Consider the following 12,349-nt stretch of genomic DNA (forward strand, 5'->3'; position numbering starts at 1 on the left):
TAGAGCGACAGTTTTTACAGTGTGTGATCAGTACACCCACAGAGGGATCTTTAAAACCAGGCAGATGTCCCGGGGAAAAAGGCTTCAGGATTTTCCAAAGGCTCTCTGCATGGTTTTGTTGCAAATGGCCTGCAGCCTGATGCTCAGGAATAAACTGTTGCCATAAATAATTGCATCAGACAATTAGTCAAATTGGACGGCGGCAAAGTCACTGACATTTACTGGTGGAGAATGGTGTCACAGACCTTGCACTAAGATCTTTCCACCGGTCTGGGACCTCGGCTCACCCTGAGGCCGCCCTGTGAACGCGGCCCCTAGCAGGCTCCCTCACAGAGAAACTAAGCTGCAGAGGAGATCAGGCACTGGGCCTGACAGCTCCCGAGTGGAATGGGTTGACGTGGGGCTTGAACCCTGGTCTCTCTTGCCTCAAAGCCTGCACATGTCGCACTGCACAGGGTGGGGTGCCTGAGGGGCGGGTCTGGGTCTGGTGCTGAGAGGACCCACCACCAGAATTGCCAGGTGGCGTAGTGGTTAGGAGTGAACCATGAGGTCAGTAGTGTGAAACCACCAGCCACTCCTTGGGAAGAAGATGAGGCTTTCCACTCCCATAAAGAGTTACATTCTCGGAAACCATGGGGGCGGGGCAGGGGGGTTCTGCCCCGTGTTATAGGTTCACTGTGAGTCCGCACAGACTCGAGCAGCCAGTGGAACTGGTGGCTAATTGTAGGGAAGGGCTAGGCCCAGCTAGTTGCCAGCCCGGATACGGGTGGACAGATAGGCCAATGTAACCCGTGATGGTGACCGTGTCTCTGTGGGGCAGGGACCCAGGAGAGCCTGGCTGAGAAGGAGCTCCAGCTCCTGGTCATGATCCACCAGCTGTCCACTCTGCGGGACCAGCTCCTGACGGCCCACTCGGAGCAGAAGAACATGGCTGCCATGCTGTTCGAGAAGCAGCAGCAGCAGATGGAGCTGGCCCGGCAGCAGCAGGAGCAGGTAGGCCCAGCATGGCGTTTGATGGGGAGGGCTCTGTCGCACTCTGGAGAGGATCATGAGGAGGGTGTGGGTCTAGCCACTGTAGGCTGAGCCCAGGGGTGGGGGTTGGGGGGTGGAAGCTGGCCGACTCACAGTCCCCAGGAGGGGTAGTAGTGGGATGCTGAGGACCCCACCTCTGTCCTGGAAGGGAGAGTGGGCTCCCCACAAAAGGAGGGTCAGTTGGGAGAGGTGGCCCTTCCGTTTTGCCTGCTGCCTGGGCTTCCCAGTGGTTGGCCTCAGTGGAAGGCAGGGTTGGGCAGTGCCAGGGGCCTCTGTGTCTGTGGGAACTTGGGGCACCAGGGCCTAATGCCCACGACCTCATGCCCCCCCCTTTCTCCTCCAGATCGCTAAGCAGCAGCAACAGCTCATCCAGCAGCAGCATAAGATCAACCTCCTTCAGCAGCAGATCCAGGTAGAGGGGAGAGCCAGGGGGCCAGGGGCTGACCCCAGCCGGGAAGAGGAGCAGGGAGAGGAGCAGGGCATGGGCACTCAGTTAAAGAGGAGAGAGCTGGGCATGGGGGCTTGGTCAGAGAAGAGGAGGAGCCGGGCATGAGGACTCAGTAAGAGAGGAGAGAGCTGGGCGTGGGGGCTTGGTCAGAGAGGAGAGGAGCCGGCCATGGACACTCTGTCAGAGCTCCCAGGGCAGGCTCCCTTGGGCATGCATCTCCCTGTGGTGGGAGGGTTTTCATGTCTGCTCCAGCCCCTGCCCCCCCCCCCTGGTCTTCTTTCTCTGTTACAAGGGAGGGAGGGGCCTAGAGTATCTACCTAGGACAGGTAGACAGGAGCTCCTGGAGATGGCGTATGGGCAGATGGACCCTTTTGAAGACAGACCCTGTCCCTTAGGCTCTGCTTCTCACCAGTGTCCCTGGGCTTGGCCCAGCTACGTAGCTCTGTGGGCCCTTGGGGACTCACGCAGTGTTTCTCTGCCTTCAGCAGGTCAACATGCCTTACGTCATGATCCCAGCCTTCCCGCCAAGCCACCAACCTCTGCCTGTCACCCCAGACTCCCAGCTGGCTCTGCCTATTCAGCCCATCCCCTGCAAGCCAGGTGAGTGTGGGTGGGGTTTGGGTGGGGGAGGTTGGCTAGCTGTGAGGTGGTCTGGAAGGAGGCGCCCGGATCCATTTTTCCTGCTGGCTCTTCTGGCCTCCAGTTTCTGGGTCTGACCGGGGAAGAGGAACTCTCCTGTCCCGCTCCACTGGGCGAATGAAGAAACGACCACCTTGGAACCGGTCAGGTGCTGCGGGCTGTAAGGGCCGCCACGCCGGCTTGGGCTGGTGTCTTCCCAGCTCTGGGAGCAGAACCCTGAACATGAAGCCCTTTTTTAAAAAAGAAAAGCACGCAACATGTCATTTTATTTCTTTTAAAAATTATTTTACTTTTATTCATTGGGAGTTAATTACATATATCATATCATCCCATACATAGTTCATTCACGTCAAGCAGAATTGTACATGTGCTACCACAATCAGTTTCCAAACATTCTTTTTCTTCCTGGACTCCTTGACGTCTTCTCCCTTTTAAACAGCGCCTTTCCCCCCCCCAAATCCTTATTCTACCTGCTGTCCCTGTCGGTTCATCAATCCCGAGTTACACACCTCCCTCTAAAATCCTTATTCTACCTGCTGTCCCTGTCGGTTCATCAATCCCGAGTTACACACCCCCCTCTAAAATCCTTATTCTACTTGCTGTCCCTGTCGGTTCATCAATCCCAAGTTACACGCCCCCCCCTCTAAAATCCTTATTCTACTTGCTGTCCCTATCGGTTCATCAATCCTAGTTTTATACCGAAAAACAGAAAACTATGTGGCACTTCAAGAGGGTGACCTCCCGTGATATAACATGCTTGCTTCTTAACTGCTGCTTTCATGGACACTGATTTGTGGGTCCAAGAAAAATGAAATCTTTGATGTCAGTCATTTCTCTGCTTCTCACAACGTTACCTATTGCTCTAAGCTGGGAGGATTACTGGTTTTTTTGCCTCATGTTGTGGACACGAGGACCTTCAGGATCGACCGAGACTTGCACTTCTTCCAAGTTGCAGCTGCTGGCCTTTCTCCTTCACGCACTCACTCCCGCCCTGTCACTGAGATCTCACACACACACACACACACACACACGCACCACGTGCATCAGACACTTGGGTGGGCGTGATAGTAATAAAATCAGGTCTGGGGGGGGGCTGTGTGGATAAGGAAAAGCTTAGGACTGACAGGGGAACCAGGGGAAGTTTCTTGGGGAGCCCCGTTCGATCTGGCCCTGGAGAACGGGCAGGTCATGGGAAAGTGATGTTGGGGGCTGAGGTCAGAGGGCACGGGGAAAAGGTGACCCAGGCAGCTGGGGAGGAAGCTGTAGTAGGGGCGGGGGGTCACGGAGGGTGGAAGGGAGGCCCTGTTGAGGGCACGGGCCATAGACGGGAAGGCAGTTGCATCCAGCGCGTGGAGCTAGGAATCGACTCTGTAAGATGCAATCTGACTGTGTGACTGAGCAAGTGGTCCCCCTGGCTGTGGGGTGGTGAGGAATGGGGCAGGACCAGCTTGGGAGGCGGGGGCGGGGGCGGGGGGTGCTGCTGAGGCAATGCTGGTGACTGGGGATGACTGTTAAACTGGGGGCTGACCGGGGGAGTAAACAGAGTTATGAGGTCTTAATTATGAAGGGATAAGGCGTCCTGGTGGCATAGCGGGTTATGGGCTGTGCTGCTGATTACAAGGTCGGCAGTTGGAAACCACCAGCTCCTCTGAGGGAGGAAGAAGAGGCTCTGCTCCCGTGGAGTTACCATCTCAGGAACGCACGGGGGCCAGTCTCCGCTGTGCGGAAGTGTTCCAGGCAGTCAAAGTTGGCTCAGTGGCAGTGGGTCACGAAGGGTCACACTTGGCAAACAGCTGTGAGGTCCGCCCCCTCGGTCCATGCTCCTGCTTCCACCAGTGAGAAGGAGCCATGTGCCAAACTACCCCTGCAAGGGCCTGCGGGGTTAGAGCACTGAGCCCAGCGGGCTGGCCCTCAGGGCGGGGCTGAGGGGAAGCCCTGGGAGATGGCACAGTCAGGCTCTGTGTTGCTGGAAGCTTCCACTTAGCTGGGGTCCCAGAAAGTGAGCTGATGGGGGAAGATGGGGAAATCACCCCAAACCATGACAACTGCAGAGGACTGTGGAGCAGAGCTGCAGGGATGAGGAAGGCAGAGGCCAGGCCAGGAGGGACTTGGGGTGATTGCCGCCCACAGTAGAGTCCAAACACCGGGGTCAGCAGTCCAACGTCTCTGATCTGACCTCACCCCTATGCCCATCCTGTCTCTCCTGCCATCCGCTCACACCCTGACACCCCCTCGTGGCCTGTCTGCACCCTGCCTGTCTTGTGGGCACTCAGTCCCATCTCACCCTGGAAGTCGGGCTAAGTGAGGCAAGGGAGATACAGGAGAGAGCACCATGTAGAGGCAAGGGGCTCAGGGACCTGGGTTCAAATCCCGATTCTGTCATTTATCAGCCATGTGAGCAACCTGTGTGATTGCTCCAGACCCCTCTGGTTTTTTCAACGGCTGACCTTGCGGTTAGCAGCCCATAGTGTAACCCTACACCAACAGGGCTTGCCTCTCTGTTGTTTGTTTTATTTCTCTCTGTTTTTTTAACATCTGTAAAATGGGGTCGTGATGTGCTCTGAGAAGTGCTGCCCGCAGGCAGTTGGCATGGACAGAAGACTTGGTTGAAGGGGAGAGGGTGTGCCCACTTCGGGCATTGCTGGGCCGGGCCTCCATGTCTGGCAACTCTGCAGGGGGGGCTGCTAGGAGCAGGGAGAATATGTGGTGGAGGGCAGGGCTGGGAATGGGGTAAACAGATGGGAGGACTCAATAGGGTGGTGGCTGAGCTGGGCCACCCCGGAAGAGGGGAGGCTCTAGTGCCCACCTTGTGGTACTGGGGGCTCGTTGAGCGGGCGCCTGCTCTTCTGTGCCGACCCGGGACTTTTCTCTTTGCCACCTTTCCCACAGTGGAGTACCCGCTGCAGCTGCTGCACAGCCCCCCGGCTCCTGTGGTGAAGAGGTCTGGGGCCTTGGCCGCCCACCACTCCCTGCAGGTACTGCCCGCCAGGCCCGCCTGGGGCTGTGTCCCGGCCTGGATGCTGGCTGCCTTCCTTAACCCGTGTCGGCCTGGCATCCTGTTCTTGGTCCCTGCCCCTCGGCTCTTCCATTGTCTGTCCCCTTGCCTTGGTTGCCCAGTGGTGATGCATTCAGCTGCATTCTGAAAGGTTCAGAACCACCAGCCACTCTGAAGATGGCTTTCTGCTCCTGAAAGGAGTTCCCTAATTTTACCCTGACTTACAGGGTCGCTGTGAGTCGGCATCGACTCGATGGCACTGAGTTTGCGGTGTGTGTGGGGTATGGGTGTGTCTATGTCTGTCTGTTCTGGGCGTGCTGGTCTTTCTGGGGTCACCGATGTCCCCGCTTCCCTCTGTGGGGGTCTCCTGGGGGAGGTGTCTCACTCTCCGATGTCTGGCCCCCCCCCAGGAACCCTCCCAGCCCCTGAACCTGACAGCCAAGCCCAAGGCCTCCGAGCTGCCCAACACCTCCAGCCCCCCGAACCTGAAGATGAGCAACTGCGGACCCCGCCCCCCGAGCCACGGTGCCCCGACTCGGGACCTGCAGGCCAGCCCCCCCAGCCTGCCGCTGGGTAAGCTCTCTGATACCTGCCCCTTTCCAGGGCGAGCCTCTCAGTCCCGTCAATCCAGGGTTGGACCTGCACTCCCAGGCCCCTCGGCCCCTTTAGTTCCGACAGTTGGCGCTGCATAAGGCTGCCTCCCCTTCGGCCCTTCGGTGTCAGGGTCCCCCCCACTGCACAGCCCTGGGGAAGATGGGGTGCCATTCCCGCTTCCCGATCTGTGGGCGCTGCGTGAGAGTTTAGGCCCGAGCTGTTGGGACAGGAAGGAGGCCGCCCTCATAGGGCTGCCGGAGATCGTGGGGACCTGGGCCCAGCATCCCCCTTGCTCGGTTACCAATAGGCTTCCTTGGAGAAGGGGACGCGGTCACCAAAGCCATCCAGGATGCCCGGCAGCTGCTGCACGGCCACGGTGGGGCGTTGGACAGCTCTCCTAGCACACCTTTCCGTAAGGTAGGGGCCCAGCTCCCCAGCCCTGGTGTGGACTGGGCTAGGAAACTCAGCGGAGTGAGACAGTTGCAGGGGGCCAAGTGGCTGTCCCACAGGCTGTCCCTGCCCTCCCAGGACCTCCTCAGCTTGGACACGTCCCCAGCCAAGGAGCGGCTGGATGAGGGCTGTGTGCACCCGCTGGATGAAGCCATGCTGAGCTGTGACATGGACGGTGAGGGCCCCGGGCAGGACGGCCCGCTGCTGCTGCCACACCAGGGCCAGGGTGGGTCCCTTCCCATCTGCCCTTCACCCCCTGCTGTGTCTGCCGTGTCTTCTCTGGGTGGCCAGGCTTGTGCTGTCCGTCTGTGTCTGCTTTCCTGCACTTGGTGACTGTGGGGCCTCTGTGCTCTCTCCCGAGGGGCCTTAGGCATCTGCCCCTCTGGGACTCGGGGTCCCTGGCTGGGCCTTGCTGATGTCCTGCTGTGTGCCGAACAGGGCCCTTGGTGTCCTCATCCCCCTCTGGCCAAGTAGGGGCCACCTGGCTGACTCAAGTCTCCCCCCCGCCCTCCAGGTTCCCGCCACTTCCCTGAGTCTCGGAACAGCAGCCACATTAAGAGGCCCATGAATGCGTTCATGGTGTGGGCCAAGGATGAGAGGCGCAAGATCCTGCAGGCCTTCCCGGACATGCACAACTCCAGCATCAGCAAGATCCTCGGTGAGTGAGTGCACGGCAGCCCGCAGGGCAGGGGGTGACCTGCCCTGAGGGAGTCTGGCCAGGGGGCAGCTGGGACCTAAGTCTTGTGCGGTTGTGGGGCTCCTGGCAGCATCTAGACCCCAGGACCCACCAAGGGGAGAGAGTTGCACCCGTGCTTTCTGTAGCCCCTCTGAACTCTCCCTAGTCTGCTCAGGCCCTGGGCGCTGCCCTGGGCAGGTAGCAGGGAAGACTGTTGAGGTCCATCTTTAGGGAGCAGACTGCCTCACTGTCCTCGCATGGAGCTACTGGCGGGTTCAATCTGCTGACCTTGTGGTTCTCAGACCTGCGCCACCACCCGGTCTCCAGTTGTTGGTCTCACTGCCATCGGGTCACTGCTGACCCATACCGACCCCTGTGGGTGTCTAAGAGTCGAATGCCCAGTCCTGCGGAGCTGTTGGTGGTTTTAAGCCACCAACCATGTGGATCACAGCCCAACACCTAACCCCTAACCAGGGATCCTCAACCTTTACAAACAGGGGCCAGTTCACTGTCCCTCAGACCTGTTGGAGGGCCGGACTCTAGTTTAAAAAAAAAAAAACTGTGAACAAATTCCTATGCACACTGCACATATCTTATTTTGAAGTTAAAAGCAAATGGGGCAAAAACACCTGGCAGGCCGGATAAATGTCCTCAGTGGGCCACATGTGGCCCGTGGGCCGTAGTTGAGGGCGCCTGCCGTACACCATCAGGGCACCAACTGTTGGTCAAAAAACTCAAACCAACATCAATTCAGACTCAGGGAAACCCCTACAGGGCCGGGTAGCTGTGCCCCTGGGGGCTTCCCAGTCTATACCTCTAGTGTGTTGGAGATGAATTTGCTTTCACTAAGACTCAGGTTCATTCCCACTTTACTTTTCCTCCTCTTTAAAAAAACTTTTTTAAAGCCACTCAGCCCACTATTTAGGTTTGCGGGATAAGGACGGGGGGAACTTAAACACAGAAACATATAGATTTACACAGCCCATCTCAAGAAACGAAACCAACAATATCCTGTTCAGCCCTCCATGTCTGTGGTCCTTCTTCCTCCAAGTTCCCCGTCCTGCCCCCTCGACAACCCAGCCCTCCCTCTCCCTGTGCGTGCCCCCCGGCCCCTCAGTCGTCACAGCCCAGTCTGTTGGTGTCTGACCCACATCTCTTCCTCTGTGTTTTCCTTAGAGCAACGGTGACATTAAATATTTGTCTTTGTGGGAGGGACCGAGTTTGCTAAGCACAATGTTCTGTGGTGTGTGAGAGTGGTCATGGTTGTTTACTGATGCAATATAAATCTGGAAAGGGAGCAGAAAGCCTTCTCTTTCTTCTGACAGGGCAGCTGGTGGCTTGGGTGGGTTTGGCTTGGCATAATGGGTTACGGCTTGGGCTGCTCAAGCCCAAGGTTGGCAGTTCAAACCTGCCAGACGCTCCTCGTGAGGAAGAGGAGACTGTGTGCCCCCAGAAAGATGCGAGGCCTCAGAAGCCCTGGACAGTGTGGCTGTGGATTGGAGTTGACTCGCGGGGCAGTGGGTTTGGCCTAACTGGAGGTTTCCGAGGAGGGTGGAGGAGGGCAGGGCAGCAGTTTTAGAGGCGCATTTCCAGTGTCTGAGCAGGTCCCTTGTCCACGCAGACCAGGTTTTGTTCTGAGCAGAGAGGCTGCCTGGGCTGGGGGTGGAGGGCATTGCTCTTTTGCTTATGCAAAGCAGAGGCCTGGGAGCCACTTCCAGGGCTCTTTGGGAGGCAGATGGTGTTGGGCCTTCAGCTGGCAACTGGACGGACGTTCACAGGCGATTCCCCAAGTGTGCATTTGCCCAATGTCCAAAGAGGGTGCCCACACCCGGCAGTCACTACTGTGTTTATCATGCTGGAGGAGGCCGGAGACTCTGGGGCCCACAGCTGCTGGGGCTGGCAGGTCCCCACTGACTGTCCTAACCCCCCTCCCCCCCATGGGCCAGGCTCCCGCTGGAAGGCCATGACCAACCAGGAGAAGCAGCCCTACTACGAAGAACAGGCTCGGCTGAGCCGGCAGCACCTGGAGAAGTACCCCGACTATAAGTACAAGCCGAGGCCCAAGCGCACCTGCATCGTGGAAGGCAAGCGGCTGCGGGTGGGCGAGTACAAGGCCCTGATGAGGACCCGGCGCCAGGACGCCCGCCAGAGCTACGTCATCCCGTAAGCAGGCAGGTGGGCGGAGGCAGGCCCTCCCCACAGGCCCACCTGTGAGTGGTGTTGACGCCAGGGGCTAGCTAGTATGCAGCATGCCTACGTTGGCATGCCACCACACCTGGGGGGTGTGGGGTGTGGCGTGGCTCCAGGGTCGGCAAGCGTGGCTGCGGTGGGTTCTTTGTAACTTAGGTGTTTTCTCGGTCCTGCCTCTGTCAAGCAGCAGGACACACACTCAGAGACACTCCGCAGGCAGGCAGACAGACAGACAGAAGGTTCCTGACTTGGCCCAGAGGGGTCAGTCCGCTGGGTGGGCTTCTCTAATCACGGGGTGCTGGAAACAGGATCCTTTCCAAACCCTGTGTCGACAACCACCTCTCCGGAGGATTGCCTGCTGGTCACATTCCTGTCTGGGGAGAAGGCGGGAGGGGGAGGGCCGGGGTTCACATGTGATGCTGAAGTGATAGGGACTTTGGCCATCAGGAGGTAGAACGAGACAGGGCGTAGGAGCCACGGACTCAGGCCAGGCCAGGTGGGCACGTGGCCTGCAGAGGCCCCGGGGCAGCCTTGCTAGAGCAGAGGGGAGTGAGGGTGTGTCTGTAACCATCTTCTGCTTCTCCACCCCCAGGCCGCAGGCCAGCCAGGTGCAGCTGAGCTCCGCCGATGTCCTGTACCCCCGGGCGGCTGGCATGCCCCTGGCACAGCCCCTGGTGGAGTATGTGCCCCGGAACCTGGACCCCAACATGCCTGTCATTGTCAACACCTGCAGCCTCAGGGAGGAAGGAGAAGGCACCGAGGACAGGCACTCGGTGGCTGATGGCGAGATGTACCGGTACAGCGAGGACGAAGATTCCGACGGCGAGGAGAAGAGCGATGGGGAGCTGGTGGTGCTCACGGACTGAGCCCCGCCCCCCATGTGCACAGCTAGCCCACCCGGACTCTGTTGGTACTTGGACTTGGCTATGCCCAGGAGCTGGGTACAGCTGTGTACCCGTGCATAACATTCTAGAGGGGCCAGGCCCCCTCCACACCACGCTGCAGGCACCCCGGGGGGCTGCAGAGGAGGGCCTGGGATGGCTGAGTTGAGAGACCATGGCCATGTCACAGTGGATGACCAGTCTCTCCTGCCTGGGGGTCTCCTGCTTCGGGGTGTGGCATCTACAGACCTGTCCTCCTGGGGGTCACATGCTTCTTGTCTCCATTCTTACCTTGGCTGGGCCAGCCACCATGGGACCACGACCCCCACCCTCCACCAGACTACTCCTGTCTCCAGGATCCATTTGTACTTCATGTAAAAGGGCCTGGCTGTCCCTCCATGTCTTCTTCCTCCTCTGCCAAGCCCCTTGTGCCCCTGACTGCTGTGTGTGTGCGCGGTCATCTGTCAGTCGCTGCACAAAGTATTTATTGAGCGAGCGCCCACCGCGGCTGGCACTCTCGTTCAGCTCTCGGGGGCGTGTCTCTGGGGGCCTCTCCCTGCTCCTCTGTGTCCCCAAATGGCTACCTCTTTGTCAGTCTGGGTGTCTCAGGTTCTCTGTCTGTCCTGTGTCTCCAGGGCCCTGTGTTTCTGCTTCCTGTTCTGGGTTGTCTTATCTCTGCCCCCGGAGCCTCTCGGTCTCTGCTGGCCCCTGGTCTGGGCCTGAGCGCTGGCCCTCAGTCTCCTGGTTCCCTCCCTGCCTCTCCTTCACTCCATGTTTGGCTCTGAGCAGCATCAGTTGGACCACAGCCTTTGAGGGTCTTTATCATAGTGCCCAGCCCCTGGCTGTGTGTGTGTGTGTGTGTGTGTGTGTGGTGGGGGGGGGAGGAGGACCAGTGGTGCCCCCTTCTGTCAGAGGCAGAGGCCCTGGAGAATGGTGACACCTGGCCTCCAATCTACCCTGTAGAGCTGGTGTGTGTTGAGTGTGGGGGCTGGGCTGCTGCTGCTTGGAAGGCGTTCCTGAAGACTCAGGCTTCCTCCCTTGCCCTCCCCATCCCTGCCCCCTCCTCCCACTCCACACAAGCGAGTCCCATGTGTTTCCCAATGGAAATCCCTTGCCTATAGGAGCCTGACTCCCAAAGATCGGGTACAGCCCTGGGGTCAGGCTGGGAAGGGAACCCTACATCCCACAGCAACACCACCCTTCCCCATCTCCTCTCCAAACCCCCACTTCTCTCCAGGCTGTCTCTTTTTTATGACTGTAAACATAGATAGTGCTTTATTTTGTTAATAATAAGATAATGAGGGGTAACTTAACCAGCACATTTCTCCTGTTTACACGGGGCTGGGGGGCTGGGGCGGGGCGTTTCTGTGTGTTCTGCTGGCATAATAAAGACAGACCATTTCAGAATCCGCCCTTGCATCTGGGGCTCCGGAAGGTGGACTGGGGGGCGGGGGGCGGGGGTCAGCCTGAACTCAGATTTGCCCAAGTGTGCCGCGGGCACCCCTGCCCCCTGGTGGCAGCTTGCGGAGCTACAGGCGTGGGCCTGGGAAGGGCCTGACGCTACCCAGAGGCGCCACATCGAATGCCCACCACCACCCTGCCTTGGGCGCACAAGCCCAGTTGCCACAAGTGCCCACCCGGGGCAGGGCAAGGGTGCTGTAACCGCGTCCAGGAGCTTGGTGTCTTGCCTGGAAGGCGTCAGTGGCCTTGTCTGGAGACGGTCTCATCCATATCTTTTGGACAAGTCCCTTGAGAGGAAGAAAAGGGTTTCCAGGCGCGCGCGCACACACACCCACACACACTGCCCACTCATTCAGGGGAGTCCCCCACCCCTGGTACTGATTTAGTCAGCTGGGCCTCTAATGACCACCCAGGGCTCTATCTGAGACTATGCTTTGACTGAGGGTCAAAAACCTGCCTGTCACACTGGGAGGCTCACTCTTGGGTTGGAAATCCATCTCTTGACGATGGACTGGGGCAGCCGGCCTGGATGCGGCTCTGTGAGAGGGCTAGGCCTGTTCAGAAGGAGTGGCCCAGCAGTGTCCACAACCAGGCAGGTGACAGGGAGCACACAGGCCTGGGGCTAGCTGCATCGGGCGAGCCTGCCCTTAAGAGTGGCCAGAGAACCAGCAGTGCTTCCTCGGGAACAGAGAAGCCTGGATAGGGCGGGGCGGGGGGAGTGGGGGCAAGACTGCTTTCTCGAGAGCTGCCAGGGGACAAGGAGTTCTTGAGGTACAGCCCGGTCTCGCAGATGAAATTCTCCAAGGCCGGTGTTTTGGCTTGGCATAGAGAGATTTACGACAGAGGTGTTTAAAAGTGGTAGCGCACTTCCAGACCACCACCACCACCCCCACCCCGGAGTTTTCCAGCAAAGCCCCGGAAAAGGGATTTGCAGATTGGGGAGGGTCGTGGTGGGTGCAGGCCTGTGGGCCTCAAACTTGGAA

At 58.7% G+C, this 12,349-nt stretch overlaps 1 protein-coding gene across 3 annotated transcripts in view; it reads left to right on the forward strand.

Moving 5' to 3' along the window:
* Positions 1 to 11,280, forward strand: part of SOX13 (SRY-box transcription factor 13) — a 56,725-nt gene extending 45,445 nt beyond the window's left edge. The window contains exons 5-14 of one of the 3 annotated variants that reach the window (XM_075529201.1): positions 821 to 993; positions 1,376 to 1,444; positions 1,966 to 2,080; positions 5,009 to 5,094; positions 5,525 to 5,687; positions 6,016 to 6,125; positions 6,237 to 6,384; positions 6,673 to 6,816; positions 8,781 to 8,997; positions 9,617 to 11,280. In XM_075529201.1, coding sequence (XP_075385316.1) covers positions 821 to 993; positions 1,376 to 1,444; positions 1,966 to 2,080; positions 5,009 to 5,094; positions 5,525 to 5,687; positions 6,016 to 6,125; positions 6,237 to 6,384; positions 6,673 to 6,816; positions 8,781 to 8,997; positions 9,617 to 9,890 — 1,499 coding nt within the window. In that variant the 3' untranslated portion in view covers positions 9,891 to 11,280. The remainder of the gene's footprint in view (positions 1 to 820; positions 994 to 1,375; positions 1,445 to 1,965; positions 2,081 to 5,008; positions 5,095 to 5,524; positions 5,688 to 6,015; positions 6,126 to 6,236; positions 6,385 to 6,672; positions 6,817 to 8,780; positions 8,998 to 9,616) is intronic. The other 2 variants (XM_075529218.1, XM_075529210.1) reach the window with 2 other exon arrangements.
* The last annotated feature ends 1,069 nt before the right edge of the window (positions 11,281 to 12,349 follow it).

Source organism: Tenrec ecaudatus, chromosome 1 (assembly GCF_050624435.1).
Source record: "Tenrec ecaudatus isolate mTenEca1 chromosome 1, mTenEca1.hap1, whole genome shotgun sequence".
Classification (NCBI taxonomy): domain Eukaryota; kingdom Metazoa; phylum Chordata; class Mammalia; order Afrosoricida; family Tenrecidae; genus Tenrec; species Tenrec ecaudatus.